Raw genomic sequence first — 22,071 nt, forward strand, 5'->3', positions numbered from 1 at the left:
AAAAAACCCAACTGTGGCTATCATGCTAACCAGAGTGTCTTTTCAAACAGAAAAGTCTAACATTGATGTCTACAGTAGAGAATGCACAAACCATGTTTGATTACGAATTATTGCAGTTTAAGGCCAGCGCCCCCCCCCTCAAAAATGATTTTAAGCCCTTTTGAACTCTTTCAAGTCCCACAAATGCAACTCACCCATGTAAGAGTTCAAACTTTTCAAGAAAGAATAAATATATATATATATTTACAATTTCTGAACCGCACTGTTTATTTTTGCTGCTTGAAACCTAAGTGACAGTATGCCACCATAACTGGGGGTTTCTTCTAATCCTTTATTACACTGCAGGTACAGAAATATGCAGACACATTTTTTGGAGAGTTGACATTTTGCAAAATGCAGCAAACATTTCAATTTATACATGAGAAAGAGGAAATGTTCAAAAGGGTATGTATGCGTTTCAAGTTATTGCAGGTTATTTTTTGTGAGATTTTTTTTTCTTCTGCAGGTAAAATATGCTTAAATTTAAACCAACAGGAACATGTCAGTGTAATTAAATCATGACAAACATAACCTTCTCTCTGGTCATAAAGTGCCCTTTGGCAGATTATTAAGGGTGTTGTAAGGTGAGGGCAAAAGGTCAACACAGCATAAATCCCGTGGCATTTTGGTTTTCTTCTGAAGATTAAAGCTGTTTTTTTTTCTTGGGATAAATGCAGCAGCAAAACACAAACCAGCTGATCAAAAAAGCACTTCTGCCAGTAACTCCAATAATTTCAGGGCACACCAACCGACAGTAGTTTTGCCATTCCCAGTTTTTAAGGTTTACATCACTGCACTGTTGTCTTAAGTGGATTTTCGCAATAGCTTGTTCTTGTTTAAGCCAGTTTACTGACTACTGCCTGGTTGAGTGAGTTTAGTTGGTTGGTCCATTTATCTAATGCAGTATACCGTGCTCCACCCCGCTTCTGATGATCTAGCTCAAGAAGTTGATTTACTTGATCGATTCGGCCATGGATAGTGCTAAAATAAGGAAAAACACAAGCATATTACAAACTAATACATCTTTAAGGTGCCCAACGCTCTCGCAATGGGTAAATTATGAGTTTGCCCAATACTTTTGACTTCCCCCCCTTAATTTCTGTTCACCTCTAATTATACAGAAGCATAATCTAGGTACGTCTATTAATACTAACCAGAATTGGTTACAAGTCAGGGTTTGTGAAATCTGTTTTGAAATTAATCATAATTTGACAAATGCGACTGTAATTTTAGCTTCAAATGGGGTTCACAAGGTCAGTGCAAACCCACACAGTATTCCTAATTAACACACCTAGGAGATTGTGAATGCTAGTTAAAACTGAAGAAAACACGCAAGAAGCACTTTCGAGCTAAAACTCTGCATACGTTCTAAAGACCAATTGCATGCAAGTTGTTTTTTTAAAAAAAAAAAAACCCCACACACGCACAATACTAACAACAAAGGAGGAAAAAAAAACCTGAACAATGCAGACACAACATCTCTCATTCAAAAAGGTTCTCATTACCCCCCCAAATAAACCCCAACTTTTTAAAAGGAAAGAGAGGCATTTTGATCAATGAATTCTTAAAGAATCACCAGAAATTTTACTTATAAATTAAATTAAGTTTTAAAAGCAACAGCTCAAAGCCACAAACAAATGAAATTGAACTTTTGAAATGTTGTGCTATGGTGAAATGGAGGCGACAGTGAAATGATATCCTTTTTATAATACAAAAAAATACTGTAATCAATAAGATAATTTGGCATACTCCAACGTTAACCCAGCGTCTGTTTTTATTTTGTTCTATCCCTCGGACTCTAGAGGGTCCTGCTTGGTGTAATGGTTAAGGCACCAGGCTAGCAATTGGAAGTCCTGCCTTAGGCGTAAAGCCAGCTGAGTGACCTTGGGACTCTCTCTCAGGTCTAGGAAAAGGAAGTTGCAAGCTGTTTTTGAAAAACCTGGCCAGGAAAACTGCAGGGACCTGTCCAGCCAGTCTCCGAGAATCAGACGCAACTGAACAGAAGAAAAAAAAAAGTGACCCAATCAAATGACGAGGTTGATGGGAGTTATAAATCTTTGACCTTTGGTCTATATTACTTGAAATGGCATGGAAACTTATTCAATAAACTACTTGCCTCATTACCAGTAGATACCAATAGACTGAAGTTTTTAAACTACATCCTTATGAAGCAATGTTATTAAGTTACTGAGTTAGCCTTAAAATCCTAGGAGGGGGGGAAAAAAAACCATCCGGTGGCTACATCTCTGATGTACTAGCTTAGTCCTGTTTTTGAATATAATCAAAATTTACAGAGTGATACAAAATGATAATGGGAACTACTGCCTTTTTGTAAGTTTATCTCCTACACGATACCACTGTTTCACAACCAAATAATATTGAATACAGTATTCTACTGTTACCATACAACTTAACATCAACTTCATTTTAATATAATACATATAATACAGTTTATATGTCCTGCACTATAAATAAGTCCTTGAAAATACTTATTGTTGAAGAGGGGCAAAAAATACTCACTTATCCAATATACACTGCACAAGCAAGCTTTCCACGTCAGCTACATCTATGTTTAACTCCTAAGGGGGAAAAAAACAGGCAGAAGAGATGGCCCAAGCATTAGAGGTTCAATGGCGTGACTAGGAAGATGCAACATTTTTTTTTCTCACTGAAATTCTACGCAAACAATATGTTCAAGTACCTTAGAAATAAAGGGAATATGTATCCTTGTGTAAGGCTTAATTAATTTTATAAGCACTTGCGTCCTGATGTTTCGCAAAAGTTCTGGAAGAGAACAAAAGCAAACCAGTCATTGCACAAAGAAGGGAGAGTGTTAGAAATGAAAGAAATGCTTATGTTTCTATCTAGTGAGCACTACAATACTCTGCATGTACAAGTACCGTCACAACTGAGTCCAAAATTTCTGTTGCTCAATCAGACATTTGTTAAATAGGCTTTGCTCCATTTTACGACCTTGCTTGCCATATTTGTAAAGCAAATCACTGCATTTGTTAAGTTAGTCACACGGCTGTTAAGTGAATCTAGCGTTCCCCACTGACTTTGCTTGTCAGGTCACAAAAGGGAACCCACATGATCCTGGGAGGCTGCAACCGTCATAAATAGGAGTGAGTTGCAAAGGGTCTGAATTTTGATCACATGACCGTGGGGAATGCTGCAGCAGTTGTGAAAAAGGGTCACATGTCACTTTTTTCAGTGCCGTTGTAACTCTGAACAGTCACTAAACCAACTGCTGTTAAGTCCAGGACTGCCTCTATATCCCGAGATCCAATAACTGATTTTCACGTTGTCTTTTCAAAACTTAAAATAACAAAAATGTAAACCATCCCAAAATATACCAATGACGCCAAGGCCTTTAATTAACCAAACTTATCACAAAAGCAATTAAAATGCACGTTTTCTAAGTAAAAAAAAAAAATGCATGGTCCAGTCCGGACATTTTCACGGCTGACGGAATTTTAGATATACTTTTGATGTTATTTTATTTTATGTCATGAGCCGAGGACATCAATAATTCATTCAGTCTGCTGGAAAATGAAGAATGCAAAGTTCAACAGTTTTTATTATTATTATTATTATTATTATTATTATTATTATTATTATTATTATTATTATTATTATTATTATTATTATTATTACCTTCAATGTGCTCCCTTATGAAGGGATCGTCCATGATGTTACTGTGATTTGTCTTCAGGATCTTCTCAAATTCAGTGATGTCGTTATTCTGATAGGCACTGCAAGAGAAAGAGCACCGACTTACACTTTGGCAGACTGAGGAAGAGAGCAGGCACATAAATTTATATTTGTAATCCAAAAGGGAACATCTCTAGACCAGCCTTCCCAACAGGCAATCCTGCCCGGGGTGTGTGTGTTTGTGTGTGTGTGCTGAGACTGCAGATCAGGAAGTTGGTGGGGGATGTAATTTCTCCATTTGTGAAATAAAAGAGTTTCTACATTTATTTATGATACAGGGGCTGCCACTCAAAGTGCTCATCCCAGTTTAATTAAGAGTTTGGATACAACCATACAACCATAGAAAACTTCTGCTGTTTCAGGAATTGCTTTGTTAACAATCTTCTGTTTCAAAAGCAGCTGACAATCTGCCATCAGGTAAACAGCTGGAGCAAAGAATTAGTGGACCCATTCATTTTGTTTCTAGACCTATATGATTTTAACAACATAATCCCATTTATCCACATGATATTATCCACATCCAATAATTCAGAAAATATCTGGTAAACCAGAATAGCTATTTTCATTAACACTGACAGAGAAACTAAACATCAGGAGTGTAACAGATTGATGGACTGCTGATACATCAAACTATGTGTACCCCATATTTTCTAGTGGCCAATAATGAAAGAATATGTACTCTCTACAATTAAATATAATTTTGAAACAAATTTCAGATTTTCTCTACCACTTTATACTGTTTCAAATTCATTTGTAGGTTGCTATTCATTTTTGCTTGTTAAGAAGAAAGAGTTCTTACCTTACTAAATTTGTCATAGCTAGAATCTCTGGATCATTTTTGTATGGTTTTGCCTACATGGGAAATAATATATATTTACATTTATACAGTAACAAAAAATATTTTTGCTGATCTCTTTTCACACAGACAAAAAAAATGAAGAAAGGGTCAGCCGTACCTCCTGAGAATCAAATGGATTTATTCCAGACTTCATCAACATGTTTGCTAGGACTAAATATTTTAAGCACGTAGTTCTTCGTGGACTCCCTGATTCATCGTAATTTTTGAACGCTTCGAAGAAATCAGTATGTGCCTTTTCAAATTCACCTTCTCTTAAATGCATTTTACCACCACATTCTGGGGGAGAAAAATTAAGACAGCTGCTAATGGTTTATTTTGGCTGCACAGAATCCAGAACACTTTTTAAAACTGACCTTTTATTAATACTGACAAAGAGCCAAGTAGATTGAATAATGTCTAAAGCATGCTTCTTATTTCAACTATCCATTATAAGGAAGTATATGAGGAACACTGCTATTCTGGATAAACATTCAGTTATTACAATGAACTTATATATACAGTCCTCTCTCAGCAACTGAGACCGGCAACTCTATCACTAAGCTCTGTGGTCACTAAACAGCAAAACATGTGACCAGAACAGACTTATATTACTAGTGAGTCACTATGATCATTAGCTAAAACATTATGTGACCCCGACTTGAAATTTTACTTTTGCATTCTTCGTTAACTCTGCTTAAACATGTTGCAAATCCTGTGGGGAGCATGCAAATTCTAATCACTGCAATAGTCATAAACAGGCACCCGGATGGGAATCCTGGAACTGTGGGACGCTGCAACGGTCATAAATGTGAGGATTGGTTGCAAAACTGTTTTGTTTTTTTTTAAACAGCGTTCAAACTTCAAACTGTTGCTAAACAAGGCAATCGGTAAGAAAGGACTACCTGTAAATGCATTTGTTCAGAGGGAATTTCCCCAAATGGCAAGCTTGGGATCTCATTATGTCTGTAGAATATTCAAGCTGTAATACACATCAATGTTAAGAAGGGAAATATGACCGTATCTGCATGGTAATTTAAGGAAAGGACACCCTTTGCCAAAGCAGGATTTTTTTTCCCCCTAGAGTTGTGCAACTCTTGGGTTCAGTTCCAAAATGCCGTTTCGGAGTATGAGCAGGGGCATAGCCATATGATCCTGAAAAGAAACAAGCTGTTTTAAAGGGCTGCAAATAGAAGCTGGATTTCTCTGCCAAGGACTCCAAAGCACCCTTTTGGAACTGGACTCAAAGCATCACAAGACTCGAATTAATCTCCCACAGTCACAAATCCAACTCTAAGAAATTTGGTCACGTTAGATTTATTGCCTTTAGGTAATAAATCTAAAAACATAACAGAGTATTTGCATCCTTCCTAATATTCTGTAGTTAAAACATGTTTGCATCCAGCTTGACATGGTTTTTACAAGACATTTCGTAATGAGATGTACCTAACAACCTTTATACTTATTAAAATACTAATTCCCATTACGCTCCTCCCCTTGCAGTAATCCAAATCATTCTTATTATGATAGGCCACACATTAGGCAATACATTTCCGTACTTAACAATTTAACTTGCTTAAAATACTGCTGTATTACTAGCAGCTATGCCTCTTCCGTCATAATCCAGGGATCTCCAAACTTGGTAACTTTAAGACTTGTGGACTTCAATTCATGACCATGGCTGGCTGTGGAATTCTGGGAGTTGAAGTCCACAAGGTTTAAAGTTTGCCAAGTTTGAAGACCCCTGACTTTAAGGCGCCACTGTACTTGCCTCTGATAACTCCCATGATCAGCGGATGAGGAATTGCAGACTTGATGTGCAACGACTGTTCGTAGAGCGCCTTAAGTTTTTTATTATTTTTTTGTGCTGTGTACATTTGAATTTCCAAAGCATAAATTTCCAATAGCTGGGTGCCTTTTTTAAGGTCATCTTCTCCATCATCAGTCTAGTAAAAAAAGAAAAAAAAACACGTGAAGTATGAAATCGTGGATACATTTTTTCTCTCTGCTTTCTACGAAATACACTTACAGATGAAATTTATTTATAAAGTTTAATCCGTAAAAAGTGTCTCATGTTCACTGCAAAGTAGATTCTAAAGTATCTTGTGACATCTGTATGTCTGATTGAAAAAAAAAGAAGTAGCATACATTTCAAATCAACATACAGAAACCAAAATCCAGTGAAGATTCCTAGGAGCCACAAACGTGGATTTCTACAGTTTTCCAGAGGGCATAAATTGAACACAGTCCTCTCTGTGCACCTAAAGGGAGAACTCCAGGGGTGAAGAAGTTTATTATTACATTCTCCATTCCACCATCAGCTTCAAATATAAATTTATTTCCCACATGGACTGGGAAGTCTAGCTGTTGAAAATGCCCAAATACATGGGCACTTGTATGAAAGTGATTTCTGGAAGAGATTGAGGACCAAGTGGATCCACCAATCCTTTGGCTGTCTGCTATAACCCTGATCTATGGAGCTGGATGAGAAAGTTAAGAAAAGAAATCATGAAGATGAAAACTGCATTTTTTCCCTTTACTTCTGCCATTCAGATCTGCAGTTAGCAGAACAATGGAAGCAATGGGCTAATATTTTGTAAATGAGAAGACAGATCAAACATGATGTATTGCGGGTTGTGCTTATAGAATGCAAATGTGTAACATTTAGCATAAACCTATCTGTCAAAGTAACAATCCAAATTAAAGTCACGTTATCTGAGTTCACCAATACTTGCTTTTGGATAATGTTATCACTTGCAGTTGTAAAAATTGTTCAAAGGTAGATAAAATGCCTCTTTAAGGACATGTTTTGAAGAACAGATTCTTCAGGGAACCCCCCAATGCAAAAATGTTCTTCCTTTATGTCTGTCAATTATCTTCCTAAGATATGCCTGCCAAACCACTCGAGTATTTGCTATCCTGTTGTCAAATAAATAAATGCTTGTGCTATTTAAATACTCTACAAAGGATTGCAGCAGGCAAGAGAGTAATTACAACCAGTTGAGAAACAGACTCAGAGAACAAACTGCACCTTACCTGACATGACTGATGTAGTTGCCGCAAAATCTTCTGTAACTTGCCATACTCTTCTCGTTCTAAATATAATTTGCCAAGCTGTAAAGCAAAAGGTGATTTTTTAAAAAAAATATCCTAAATGAGTATTTAAAAAATTGTAATGTTGAAAAAAAAACAAAAAACCTCAGATTGGCCATTTTACCTTTGTGTTTGTTTTAAACCACAATCTATCATTCTTAGCATCTTTCAGTGCTTCAAGTGTTGTCTCATAAAATTCCTGAAGCAAATCCATCTGACATAAAAAATCAGAATTCTATAATTGTAAACAGCAAATTTGTGCCTGTTAATAAAGTCAACATGAACACATCCAAAGTGCAACTTTGAAAACTTATACACTCTAATATTTGCATTAAGACATGCATATTTTTAACATTGATAAACCATAACAAGATCAGCTTAATATGGGTTTCCAAACTCTTTTTCCAGGCATATGTGGGAATCTGTCTCATGGCTAGAGCGTTTTAGTGCTTCATGGAATAATGCTATGATTTGGCTTGAGCCATTGAAGCTGCAAATTCCCAAGAGCCTTTATTTTCGTATCAACAAAATTATCACCCTATATTGGGCAAATAAAAATTAATAAAAGGAGAGTAATATTAATAGTTTTTTTTCTCCAGGGAGATACACTGTTGTTCAACTATAATCAAGTAGAAACACTGATTTCATAGTTTTTAGTGCCATGTTTGTTTATTATTTTCTCTAAGCAGCTATCATCTTTTCAGGTCTGAAAAAAGGAAGACTTGAGATTCTCTCATTCAAGAACTCTGCCATGAAAATAATCAACACAGATGCCACTGGCAGAGCCATATGTTGTGCAATTCAGTTTTTTTTTTTAGGGTATTTTAGGAGTTTCAAGATCCAGTATGCATGTACAGCAATATTTTATTTATTTTTATTATTATTATTATTATTATTTTATTTATTATCTCACCTTGGGGCTACGCTTGGTGGCTGGCTTATTTCAATTTCAATATTATTTCAATATTTCAACATTACAGTTTTAAAACATTGAGAAAAGAGCAATAATTAACGAGGAAGAGGGAGAACATTGCAAAATCAAAAACATTTGTGATAAAAATGGTTGGTATTTAACAATTTTCCAAGAGAAGCAAAACTGAACACATCTTTTACAATCATAAGACACTGAACAATAAGCTAAGCTAAGGAAATACCGTAAAGTGATCCCAAAGCTTAGTCCAAAGACATGGGGTACCATCACTGAGTTTGATCAGAATGCCCTATATCAGTGATGGTGAACCTTTTAGAGACTGAGTGCCCAAACTGCAACCCAAAACCCACTTATTTATCGCCAGGTGCCAAGTGGGTGTGGCTGTGGTGGTCATGGCAGATTGGATGGGAGTGACCAAGGTGGGCGTGATCACCTCGATGTTGCTCGTGGGGACACCTGTGGGGGCCGGACAGGGTTGGGGGAGATCCAGGGGGTCTCTGGCAGGCGGGGCGGTGGGCAGGAGGCTCATGCTGCAGGGTGAAGCGAGGCAGGGTGGGGGTGCCATTGTCACAGGGCAATGTGAGGCAGGGGCCGGGGCGGCTGCTGCCTGACACCATCAGCCCCTGCACACAGAGGCCAGTGAGCGCATGGGCACTGGGATACATCCGGCCACGTGGGACCTCGGCAAGTTAGCGGGCAGCTGGTCAAGAGGGATGGTTGCCATCTCCAGGGCATGGCGTGCGTGCCCACAGAGAGGGCTCTGAGTGCCGCCTCTGGCACGCGTGCCAGAGGTTCACCACCACTGCCCTATATAATCACAGTTGTTAGAACCCAGGAAATTGTATAGTGTTGAACATGATTACAGCTGTCAAATGATTTTCCACTCTACAAGCAACACTGAAGTGTTTCTTTTATTAAAAAAAATTCACCGTCTCACATGCTATGCTAAAGGTGCAATTTCTTTGCTGAATATATCTTAATGATATATAGCTAATAGAATTCTGCTAAATTTCCCAAATTCTGTCCCTCAGATTCATCATATCCACCAGTAGTTATATGGCATTTTCAAAAACCCTAGGTTCCAAGGACCTGCAATCTTTTTGGGACAAGCAACACATGAAAGCATGTTTTACTCCTGAGTTTTTGCATGCAAGAAATAGATTATAAGGATACATTGATTTTTCCCCCATAATAAATGGTCCTCTGTTTTGTGATGAACCGATCTCTGTTTAACTTGAATAGAGATTATTTTTATAATAGCTGAAATAAAGTAGCATTTGTAACAATCGCAGAGATGACTTTTCAAGAAGGTGCAACTTCTAGAAATTGAAAGGAGAGATAATCTAACCTGCTTTGAAGTGGAAATATAATCAAGAATAGAATTGATGGATTTTTCTGAATAATTCCTTGTGACCGCACTCCTTATATAGGTCAATAGTTGTTTATATCTGTTCATCATTTCAGGAAAGTTAGTCTTTATCAGAAAAAAAAGAAATATTTATGAATTATAACAATGCATTTCAAACGCAAGATGAGTCTATTTAGTAAATTTAAAAATAAGGCAAACCCTGTGTAACATGCCTTGAATTTCTGCAAATGTTCTTCCACTCATTTTGAAGAGATCATACTTTGCTAACAACATTTTCTCCCATTTTGATGTGGCTTAGTTCTTACAGGAAAAACCCAAGTAAAAATGATACACATCTTACCAGTTTGAAATTTATTTTTATCATCTGTTTTAATGCTTTGAATCCCCATTCTCCTTTTTCACCTTCAAGCTCTAAAACCTAAAAAATTGAGAAAGATATTTTGCTCAATTTTGATATATATATATATATAGATTCATCAAAAGCTGCAGCAAATCCAAGTCAGTTGATTGTTTCAAGAGAAAGTCTTCTGTTATCCAGCAAACGACAATTTTTACAATTTCTATATTTCATCCATTGAATGTCCGTGTCCCAATTTCAAGTTATTCCTCTGGAAAACATCCAGCAGCTCTATGCAGAAATTATTTTCAAAGGAGTTAGCTGTCACTATCAAGCAAGGCATCAGCAACTGAATCTATCTACAGTGCAGTTACTAAAACAGTAACAAAAGAAGACACACAGGATGAGAAGAGATAACATGTGGTCCATCACTATGAGAAACCAGTTGTAGAAATATTTTTAAAAATTCAAAAGTAGCAACAATAAGACACATTATTCTTAAAATAAATGTTCCCAAGAGCAAAAAGTCTTAAATACTTAAATAAGTAGCACTGAGGAGATTTTGAGTAGCTAAGAGGAGCAGGGATATTCCAGATAGGTTTCATAAGACTACCCCTTAGATAAGTGATATCATCTATCAATTATATTAAAAGTGAAACATGGAGAATATCCCAGGATTATTCAACAACAGGCTTTTGCCTGCACCAAGCTATCACAGATAAAAAGTCTAATAAAGCAAAATATTTAACAGACGTATGTGTACCAATATGAAAAATTAAAACTATAAACCTTTTGAAAACTGCTCAGTGCTGCTTTGGGATCATCTTCCTTCAAGGCTTTGGAGTTATAATACTGATTTTCCAAATCTACATTTGGTTCAGAGTTGCTGTCTTCAGAATATTCCTGTATTTTACAAAGGGTAAAAAAATATATACATGTCAGCGGAGAACATTAAATTTTAATCAATTAACTGATAAGTGCCAGAGAAAAGTATGCATATGGGGTAGACATGAAATGGGAAATTGGGGGGGGGGGAATGAATTGTAGTGACTAAGCATAAGCAAATAGCTAGCAGTGGTTACTGAAGTTGCTACACATCCTTAGCTGCTTTAACAGCTTGAAAAGGGATGCTTTTTGTAATTTGTCTTATGGAATAAAACATAAGTCAAACAATCTGTGCAGCTAAAAGCATCTCTCATAAACACATCAAAACTGGTTTTGTTTTTTTCAAGGTAAAATTCATCAGCCCAATCATGACTCTTTCCTGGATTAGGTTAAAGGTAGGAGGAATGGGGTAATTCCTAACTAGGTTTCAGAAAGATTTCTGCTATGAAAGAAAGTAGCCTGAATAACAGCTTGCTGGATCAGATGAAAGCCCAATAGTCTATTGTCATCTGGAGTCAACTAATTCTTCCACCAAGCTATCTCCTATATACTTTCAATGTGATTTTCAAGGACAACTTTCTTTTGGCTAAGGAGATTCTGGTTGTGTTTATTGTATAGGACAAGCTAAACCAGTGATTCACTGAATTTGTCATAAATGATGGGATTCATACAACCTAGTAGACCATGTTTTACAAATGATCTAAACCTGGAGAAGGTTTACTCTCCAAGACCTTAAACAAGAGTGTCTCCTAGCTACAATCTCTTTGGTTTTTAAATGAAGATGCTAGGAGCTGAATTTAAAAGCGGACAACATGCAAGCTACTTCAAGAAATAGTCGCACCAAGCCTTTTGAAAAAACATGCGGAGAGTACTATGTAATCAGGGTTTTCAAAAGTTAACAAGTACTCTCACAAACCTACAAACAAGAATTTGTAGGTTTGAAACAAGAGCCAGCCAACTTGTTTTCCCTTTCATTAATTACTGCAGTGGTCTGCAGACCCCTGAGGACCCACAATGTCGCCACAGAGGGTCCTTGAAGGGTTGAAGAAATGTTATGATTTAAATCTTGAGGTAAGTTTTGGGGGTCCGTGGCCATGATATTTAAAGGGAGTCCGTGGTGAATAAAAGGTTGAGAACCACCGAATTACTGGAAAGAGCCATGTATTTGGTTTTATTTATTTATTTGGAAAATTTATATTGTTGATCTATTTGCTCACAGCCATTCAAGGCGGCTCATAGGAAATAAAAATGTGTATATGGGTATAATAAAATAACCACTAAACATCAGAAAGTCACAAAAAAACACCACAAAACCCATACATCCACCTAGATAAGCTGTTGCTCAAAAAACAACAACCAGAATTACAACTTTTCCTACAGCACAAAATGACTAGATACATATTTGTTCAGCAGATTAGTCACTCGTTTTCAGAGGTGGCTCCTACTAACACCTGTCAAATTACATCAAAATAGAGGAAAAAAATACCATGCAGGAAGAAAAAGTCCCTATAAAGCATGCCATTGCCAACCCTCCTAAAAAAAAAACCTAATACACACATAAAAAGAATAACAATCAATTAGTTAATGAAGTTTGACTCAAGACGCTCATGAAATTTTAAATGATGGGCTATCCAGTCGTCTTCCGCTCCCAGGACCACAAAGATACCTAAAATCACACACAGAGACCTCCAAGGTCCCTCCCAGCTCTATTCTGTTCTAAAGTAGTCCTTGACTTACGACCACAACAGAGCCCAAAATTTCTGTGGCAAAGTGAGAAACGTGTCAAGCCAGCCTTGCCCCATTTTACAACGTTTCTTGCCACCGTTGCTAAGTGAATCCCTGCAGTTGTTAAGTTAGTCACCCGGTTGTTAAGTGAACCCGGCTTCCCCCATGGACTCTGCTTGTCAGAAGGTGGCCAAAGGGGGAACCACGTGATGCCGGGAACACATTGCAACCGTCGTAAACACGAGTCTGTTGCCAAACATCCAAATGTCGGTCACGTGATCCCGGGGGGACGCTGCAACAGTCGTTAGGTGCGCAAAACGGTCCCAAGTCGCTTCTCTCAGTGCCGTGATCACTCCCAAAGGTCACTAAACGAACGGTTGTAAGTCGAGGACTACCTGAACTGAAAACTCGGTCGGGTTTCAGGACGCCCCTTCCCCAAGCTGACGCGGCCGCCCCCAACCACACCACTCGCGCCCCTCCGGATCGACCCACCACCCAGCCCGGCCAGGAGGGGGCGGCTTGAGGGGGCGCCACCCCTCCCGGCCGCGTCTCTGTGGGGAAAGCAGCCCAACTCCCCCGCCCCCCACGGAGGGGAGCCCAGCCGGCGCCCATCCCGAGGGGCCTAGCGCGGGCCTGGGGCCGAGGAAGAGCCGGCGGGCCTGGCTCGCGCCCCTCCGCCCGGCGGCGCCCGGCCTGCCGCGCTCCCACCCCGGGACGACCGAGCGGCGAAGGGGCCGGCGTCGACCCCCGGGGCCGGGGGAGCCAAGGAGGAGGGGAGAAGGGGGTCCCCGGCGCGGGGGGGTCCCGCGAGCGCCCGGCCGGCCCGCCCCCCTCACCAGGTCGTAGTCCTCCTCATCGTCGCACATGAAATCATCCTCCATGTCAGACATCTTGGCCGGAGGACGCGCCGAGGGGAGGGGGGAGGAGGGGCGGGGCGGGGCGCGGAGGGCGGGCGGGCCCAACAGCCGGGCGGACGGCCCTCTCCTCCCACAATGCCCCGCGGCGGGCGGTTCCCCCTCTTTCAACGTGACCGACGCCAGGCGCGGAAAGGCGTTGCACGCAAAAGCGTCCGTCGCGCCGCGCGCTTGGCCGTTCCGGGCGCGCACGGAGCCTCTTTCGGGGTGCACCGGGCCTGTGTTTTTTTTTTTTTTTGCTATTTTTTGGGGGAACTGGGCGCCTAGCAACGGCTCCAGGGTTGCAAAAAGCGCAGCTCGGGTGATTTAGATGAGGCTTCGGGCCTTTTCCCCCCCTGCCCGATGCATTGGGGAGATCCCGGGTGCCAAACTGCCGGGTGATATTAAGAGGGAGCCTTGCGCTCTCCCTGCGGCGCCTGTGCGGCTTTTTAGCAGCCGGAGAGGAGCCCGTGGCGAACCCCCGAAGGGCAGACGCAGACTCGGTCAAGTTTAGAGGAGAATATTTGTAGCTCAGGGTTGAAATGAGGAGTTCTTTTCTTGCAGACGTTTCGTGACCCAACTAGCTAACGTCATCAGTGCCCCTTACATCATGAGTCAGCTGTCCCTAAATCATCAGCTGATCGAGGAAAGAGGAGAAAGGAACTTTCTAATATGAGGAGCTGCCACCCTTTTCAATTAAAACAACAGACACAACTATGGGGCCGCTCAAATACAAGTGTAACCCTAGACCGGCATTTCTCAACCTCCACAACTGGAAGTTATGTGGATTTCAATTTCCCCAGCCAAGTTAGGGAAGTATGCTTCAATGGCTACAGTACAGACCAGCGAAAGCCTATCAAATGCCTTTCCCCCGTTTTGCAGGTTGACTTGGCCTCACTTTGAATCTGGCCAGAGGTTATAAGCTGTCTATAGAGCTTGCACAATATATAAAGACAGCCAGTTGCGTGTCTTTCACACACTGCCAAGCCCTAATTTAGCACAATATGTACACACTTGGCATATAGATATGAGTATAATACAGTAATGAATCCCTGTACTCCATAGATGGAACATAGAAGCCTCGGGCTGGGAGAGATCCCTGAGATCTTCTATTCCAACTCTCATTCAATTGTACCATCTTGGTCAAATGGCTGTCCAAGCCGTTTTTGAAAACTAGATCAGTGTTTTTCAAACCTGGCAACTTCCAAATGGGTGGACTTCCAACTCCCAGGATTTCACAGCCACTGTGCCAAGTTTGCAAAACACTGGACTAAGTGTTACCTCCAAGCTGCTTTCCAACTTTTACAGAAGTCTGATACCGTACCCCTTTTTCTGATTTAACACATTTGATTAAAAAAGCATCGCCTTTCTTGAGCTACAGACACCTCCCTTTAACGGATGCTGTAATCCTCCACTTTTCGTTGGGAAAGTTTACGCCTTTAACAAAACGTGCAAGTTGAAAAAGCGGCTGCAAGACTGAAACAGCCCAAACTCTCCAATTTTCTCCATGGGCGATGGGGAGGGACACTCTTTTTATTTCAGAAAATGGGATATTTGCAAGTTACAGAAGTCTTCCCGGGAATAGGTTAACTCTCCTTGATGGAGAGACGCGGCCCTTCGCTTCTTCCTGTATCTTTCGTGTGAATGTCGCCAGTTCCGCATCTGCAGCGGAGGAAGGGCAGTGCCGGTGGTTCGCAGCAGCTTCGCCCTCTTTGCCAACCCCGGCGCCTCTGGGCGGGGAATACGAGGAGGAAACAGCTGCAGCGAGCGGAGCTGGAAGCCAACGTGTCCCGGGGTTTGGTCGGTTGCAGAAGGAACAAAACCCCGCAGCAGAGACCTTGCCCCGCGCGTGCAGTAATCGTGGTGGGGGGAAAAAAGAATGGCTGCCGAGGCGCCCCCCGTCCTTTCGCTCCAGCTGGTGGAAGAACCGAGGTGCGTGGTCGGACTCTCGCCCCCTTCCGCCTCTGAGCGCCAGCGGTCAGGGTAGAGGGCTAAGCCAAGGACCTTCTTCCTTGAAGCGCTTTGCAACGAGTCTTGGGCGTGATTTTCCGGGGAGAGTAGCCGGTGCTCCGAGGTTGCTTGCTCCCAAATCGAGGTGCATGAGATTGGAGGATTTGTAATCTCCCAGAAGATTACCGGGGCAGTTCCGGATGCTTTACTCACGTTTGCTTCCTATTAGTTTTTCAAGGAACCGAAGAAAAAAGGCATTCATTCATTCATCCATTCAATTTCTATAGCCGCCCATCTCAGTCAATGATTCTGGCCGACTTGCAGTTCAAAAAATATGTTACACTTAAAATACTAAAAAAAAAAAACATTTTAAAACACAAAAACAATAGAAACGTGCAAAATAAGATACTTGGTCATTTAGCAACAGGATCCTTAACAATTCAGCATTCCCAGGCTCTGGAATATTTCCGCCCATCCACTGCAAATTGGATCTTATAACCATGTAAGATGAATAAAGATCACGAGGTAGTGATGTGTTGTTAACTTTCCCCAGCCTGATATCCGATGGGTTGGATTATAACTCTCATAAACCACTGAAATGGCCACAGGTGCCACATTGGGTAAAGATAGGGTTAAGGTTTTAGATTAAAATTGGTGGTCCAAGTTCAACCCTACTCAACCAGGGATGTTCACTTGGTGATCTGGAGCCAAAGAGTATCTCGACTTAGGCCAGCGTACTTTACATGGTAATTGTGGAATAAAACATAAACTGACCAAGGAAGTTGAAGAGACTGGACAGCCATTTGTCTGAAATGGTATAGGGTTTCCTGCCTGAGCAGGGGGTTGGAGTAGATGACCTCCAAGGTCCCTTCCAACTTTATTATTATTATTGTTGTTGTTGTTATTATTATGCACAAAGTTTTATTAAGCAGCCACATTTAGCATGATTGAATAGTAACATGAAGGTATCTGATAACAAACATATAAGTCTGTCCCATTATCTGGAATATCTCCTGGTGGGGTTGGATTTGGGCTCAACTGCATGCAGAGTTTCTGTTCTGCCAAACTGCTGTGGTTCACTCAACAGTAAGCCACGATATTTTTAAGTAACCAGCAATAGGCTAGGATCATATAGGACAAAACTACATAACCCTTAATAGGCTTGTGTCCTACGTAAAGATTATTTACTATTACTTTCAATAACCCTACTGGGCTTAGTGGAATGAAGTATATGACCTACGAATATTAAAACTGCATTAGCCTGCAAACCTAGAGCCTGCTCATGTCAAATTGGTTGAAGACTTTGAAATATATCCCTTCACATTTGTATTTGTGACACATTTGTACTGCTGCTCCTTTCCAGACTGCTGAAGCTGAAAAAGATGTTCATATCTAAATTTAAAACAACACCCACATTTTATGTTCGAGCACCAGGGCGAGTCAACTTAATAGGTAAAGTATTTTTTTTTTAAAAAAAAATGCATTATTTTGTTAACATTTGAGCAGTGGAATTAGGTGGCAGCCAGAATTTTTCACTTTAAACAGCCTATATTTATTTGTTAGGCAGTAGGGTGTGGCACTAAGGTGTCTGCAGGACTGCCACGTCCTGTTTGAATTAACCTGTTCAGTACATTCTTCCCAGGAGAAGTTTTTGGATATATTATACCCCATTTGTATGAAGTGAGGGGAAGAAAGCCAAGAAATATTATTTTTCTGACAGCTCCAGTGCTATGGAGCAGTTTCCTCTTAGAATTAAGACTTGTGATATCACTTAACATCCCAGAAACAATTCAAGGCAGAACTCTTCAATAGAGCGCTGTTGTCGCCTGTGCTATTGTTGATATATTACTCTTATGTTTATTTTTATTACAAATTGATTAGGTTTGCTCTGATTATTTTTGACCTTTCTGTCAATGCTTTTGCCATGGTCATTTTAATTTTATGTAGTATATTGCGCATTCTATCAAGTTGCTTCAGCCTAGTGAAGGCCAGTCCTATAAACCGAGATGTAACCTCTATGTCCTAGAACAGGGGTAGGCAATCTTGGCTCTTTTATGACTCGTGGACTTCAACTCCCAGAATTCCTGAGCAGCTTGGCTGGCTCAAGAATTCTGGGAGTTGAAGTCCACGAGTCATAAAAGAGCCAAGGTTGCCTACCCCTGTCCTAAAATCTTCAGCATAAACCATCCCATGCAAAATGCAATAAAATTAAAAAGGAGGTATTTGGGTGCTATGTGAGATCATTTAATTTTCTGGGTTTTTTTTTTATAGGTGAACATATAGATTACTGCGGCTATGCTGTACTCCCGATGGCCATAGACCAAGACATACTTATAGCAGCTGAACCTCTAAACAGCCCAGTCCTCAATTTAGCTAATACAGAGCCCTCATACTCGTAAGTGCCATTTTTTTTTACTGGTTATTGTTGTTGTTATAGGTGTTTCACAGCAACTAAACAATGGCACTGTCTTCACCTGTAGACATGCAATTTAAAAAAAGTGAAAACTGAGCAGAATTCATAGCAGAATCCATTATGTGCTGCTCAGAATTAAACCTTTCAACGTTTGTGCTATCAACCAACGTCTTGCACCTGGAAGTATGAATATGTGTTATCCTCCAGCTCTGTCAAAACTCTACAGCCAACATGGCAGGTGTAGTCTAATACAGGTAATCCTTGACTTACAAAAGTTCGTTTGGTGACCGTTCAACGTTACAACGGCATTTTAAAAAAATGACATTTTTCACACGACCGTTGCAGCATCCCCATGGTCACGTGATCAACATTCAGCTAGCAAATGACTCATATTTATGACGGTTGCAGCGTCCTGGGATCATGTGATCCCCTTTTGCAACCTTCTGACAAGCAAAGTCAATGGGGAAGCCGGATTCACTTAACAACTGTGTTACTAACTTAACGACTGCAGCGATCCACTTAAGAACGGTGGCATGAAAGGTGGTCAAATGGGGAAAATTCACTTAAGACTTGTCTGACAGATCAGTGTTCTAGTCCCACCTGAGGCCCCAAACCAGATGCCAGATCCTGGACATGTCTCTATATCTCACCTTTACGAACCACTTCTAAAAACCTTGCTGAGAAAACTGCACGGACGAGTCTAGGCAGAGTCACCAATAGTCAACAATGTTTTGAAGACACACATGGGTGGGGGAGGCAGAAAGATTGCAACTCTTACGTTTGTTTTCCTTGCAAACAATTGTCCGTTTCTTCCCCTTGCCTGTATCGATTTCTCCCAACTCCACACAACTTCACTTGGCAACTTTGTAAAAATGGACGTCCGAACGAAATGGGCCAACCTTAGAAGCCAGCTTCGCTTTTGGTCCAGTGGTCTGCGAGCTTAAATCGTAACGATCTGTTCCAGAGGGAACAGTGATACCCATGTAATTATCCACGTCTTGTTTAATGTTCGGTTTTTTTGAGCTTGGAAAGGAGAAAAATCCGCCGAGGAAACAAGATCTGTGTTTATTTGTGGGGAGGCAACAAAGGGAAACGGCAGACTGGAAAGTTAGTTTCTGCAGTAAAAAAAAATAACTCTTGAAACAGTGCTCTGCAATCAAGGGTGACGTCGCTTTTATGTTTTATCTTTCTTCATAGACTTTTTCAGAAAGGAAGAAGTGGAATACAGGTAGTCCTCAACTTCTAACAGTTCATTTAGTGAGGATTCGAAGTTACAATGTGAAAAAAGCGACTTACGACCGTTTTTCACACTTGTGACTGTTGCAGCACCTCCGTGGTCATGTGATTTACATTCAGACGCTTGACAACTGACTCACATTTATGACGGTCGCGGCGTCCTGGGGTCACGTGATCCCCTTTTGCAACCTTCTGGCAAGCAAAGTCAGTGGGGGAAGCCAAATTCACTTAACCATGTTACTAACTTAATTAACTGCAGTAGTTCACTTAACAACCTTGGCAAGAATGGGCGTAAAATGGGGGGAAAATGACTTAACAACGGTCTTGTTTAGCAACGGAAATTTTAGGCTCAGTTGCGTTCGTAAGTCGAGGACCTACCTTTAATGCCTTGCTGATACCTGGAATTCATACATTGTGCTAAGTTGTGGGGTATGTTTGAATAAAGCACAGCCAATCCCACAAACCATGGCTGACAAGTCATAACGGCTTCTTTCCCACCACATTTTAAGGCCAAACCAAAACAAACATTCTTGGCTTAGTGTAAATGTTGTGGATCCTCTTCTGAATGCTGCGCAGTGCTGAGTGGTCTTCTAGCAGCTGCCTGGTGTGGTATATCTTCAAATCTCATCATCCGTATTTTATAGTAGAAAGGCACCCTAGGACAATTAAAATGAAAACTAGCTCTTTTTGGCTTTTCCTCTGGTGATAAGAAGAAGGGAACGAACAGGAAGGGAGAACATGGGCTGGTAGATCTGACATTGGTTTCCAAACTTTCCTGGTTAATCACTTGTATGGGTAGGAAAGAGATTACCCAATGCTTGTTCCAAATTCAAATCCCAAGTGTTTAGATGGGAGTGTTCAGCTGGGATGTTCATCCCATTTACACTCGTGTTGCAATAGTTAATTCGCATTAACTGAGCTGAACCCTAGCTGGAAATGCATCCTTCCTTGACCCAGAGCTTACCATCCTTTTTGAGAGCCTCACTGGCCTGGGAAGCACCGGAGAAATGGACTAAGGAACCAGTTCACCAAGTTGATTGTGAGAGCCCACAAACTTATAGGACGTCAAATTAAAAAGCCAAGCCAAGCCAATGAAAAAGAACTCCACAGCCATCTGTCAGCCAAAAATCTGTCCTCAACGTGAATTCAGTTTATAATTTTTTTTAATACCATTTTTACAATTTTTACCTCCTGATCGTGGAAGATTGTCCTTTACATAAAGAGAGATAATAATCTTTCTGGGAGTTTATTTTTTTTAAAACTAGATTACATTTTAGGTTCGCCATCAGCTGCGCTGGTTTTACCTACTGTGCTGTTTTCAAAGTGGAATGGGGGAATCAGTTTCGGGAGACTTGTGGGTATAAGTAAACTTCTGGTGCCAGAGCAAAGCATAAGGCACCTGATTTATGCCTTAAGGCAGAGATCCCCAACCTTTTGGGCACCAGGGACCAGTTCCGTGGAGAGAGGTTTTTCCACGGAACGGAAAGTGCGTGGTTTTGTGTGCTGCCTGCATCCCGTAGATGGGGCTTTTCTTGTTTGTGCAGACCAGTTGCTGGCATGTCGTGGCCCAGTACGGTCCCTGCCTTAAGGCACCTGATTTAAAGCCAAATAGAAAAATAAAAGGGTCCAACATTTTTGGACCTACTGTTCTAGGAGGGTTCTGGGAACCATCAAGAAGATACCCCAGTTTGCCCTCATTTAAATTTCTATCAGGGAAAAAAAGAGGCTTAATATCTCAATATTTAGTTAGGAATATACATATACTGGTAATCCCCAGCTTACAACCGTTCATGTAGTGACCATTTGAAGTTATAGCAGCACTGAAAAAAGTGACTTATGACCTTTTTTTTCATGACCCGTTGCAGCATCCCCATAATCACGTGATCCAAGTTCAGACATTTGGCCACTGACTCATATTTACGACGGCTGCAGTGTCCCGGGGTCGTGTGATCCCCTTTTTCCATCCTTCTGACAAGCAAAGTCAATGGGGAAGCCAGATTCACTTAATAGCCGTGTTACTGACTTAACAACTGCAGTGATTCACTTAACAGAGGGATAGAATCAAGATCACGTGAAGTATTAATACCATTTTACAAGGCCTTGGTAAGGCCACACTTGGAATACACATCCAGTTTTGGTCACCACGATGTAAAAAAGATGTTGAGACTCTAGAAAGAGTACAGAGAAGAGCAACAAAGATGATTAGAGGACTGGAGGCTAAAGCATATAAGGAACGGCTGCTGGAATTGGGTATGTCTAGTTTAATGAAGAGAAGGACGAGGGGGGACAGGATAGCAGTGTTCCAGTATCTCAGGGGCTGCCCCAAAGAAGAGGGAGTCAAGCTGTTCTCCAAAGCCCCTGAAGGCAGGACAAGAAGCAACGGATGGAAACTGATCAAGGAGAGAAGCAACCTAGAACTAAGGAGAAACTTCCTGACATTTAGAACAATCAACCAGTGGAACAACCTGCCTCCAGAAGTGGTGAATGCTCCAACACTGGAAGTTTTTAAGAAGAGACTGGACAGCCATTTGTCCGAAATGGTGTAGGGTTTCCTGCCTGAGCAGGGGGTTGGACTCGATGACCTTCCAACTTTATTATTATTATTATTATTATTATTATTATTATTATTATTATTATTATTATTATTATTA

General features: G+C 40.8%; 2 protein-coding genes across 3 annotated transcripts in view; one reads left to right on the forward strand and one right to left on the reverse strand.

Annotated features, from left to right (window-relative positions):
- Positions 1–242: 242 nt before the first annotated feature.
- Positions 243–13,843, reverse strand: COPS2 (COP9 signalosome subunit 2). Of its 2 annotated transcripts, none has more exons than XM_015816213.1 (13): positions 13,765–13,843; positions 11,108–11,221; positions 10,322–10,399; positions 9,961–10,086; positions 7,806–7,895; positions 7,625–7,702; positions 6,360–6,534; positions 4,710–4,888; positions 4,553–4,605; positions 3,697–3,794; positions 2,741–2,823; positions 2,560–2,618; positions 243–1,020 (listed from the first exon to the last, which is right to left on the reverse strand). In XM_015816213.1, exons 1-13 carry the CDS (start codon positions 13,816–13,818, stop codon positions 876–878), a joined length of 1,332 nt encoding a protein of 443 aa, XP_015671699.1. In that variant the 5' UTR covers positions 13,819–13,843; the 3' UTR covers positions 243–875. The 2 variants fall into 2 exon arrangements, with proteins under 2 accessions (XP_015671699.1, XP_015671698.1); XM_015816212.1 differs by having other exon boundaries at positions 7,806–7,916.
- A 1,847-nt stretch (positions 13,844–15,690) lies between these two features.
- The window catches only part of GALK2 (galactokinase 2), a 42,723-nt gene continuing 36,342 nt past the window's right edge, over positions 15,691–22,071 (forward strand). Inside the window, exons 1-3 of the mRNA XM_015816214.1 lie at positions 15,691–15,753; positions 17,135–17,223; positions 18,043–18,166. Of these exons, the coding sequence (XP_015671700.1) occupies positions 15,701–15,753; positions 17,135–17,223; positions 18,043–18,166 (266 nt within the window). The 5' untranslated portion in view covers positions 15,691–15,700. The remainder of the gene's footprint in view (positions 15,754–17,134; positions 17,224–18,042; positions 18,167–22,071) is intronic.

The sequence above is a fragment of the Protobothrops mucrosquamatus genome, unplaced genomic scaffold (assembly GCF_001527695.2).
Source record: "Protobothrops mucrosquamatus isolate PMUCROS unplaced genomic scaffold, P.Mucros_1.0 scaffold415, whole genome shotgun sequence".
Classification (NCBI taxonomy): domain Eukaryota; kingdom Metazoa; phylum Chordata; class Lepidosauria; order Squamata; family Viperidae; genus Protobothrops; species Protobothrops mucrosquamatus.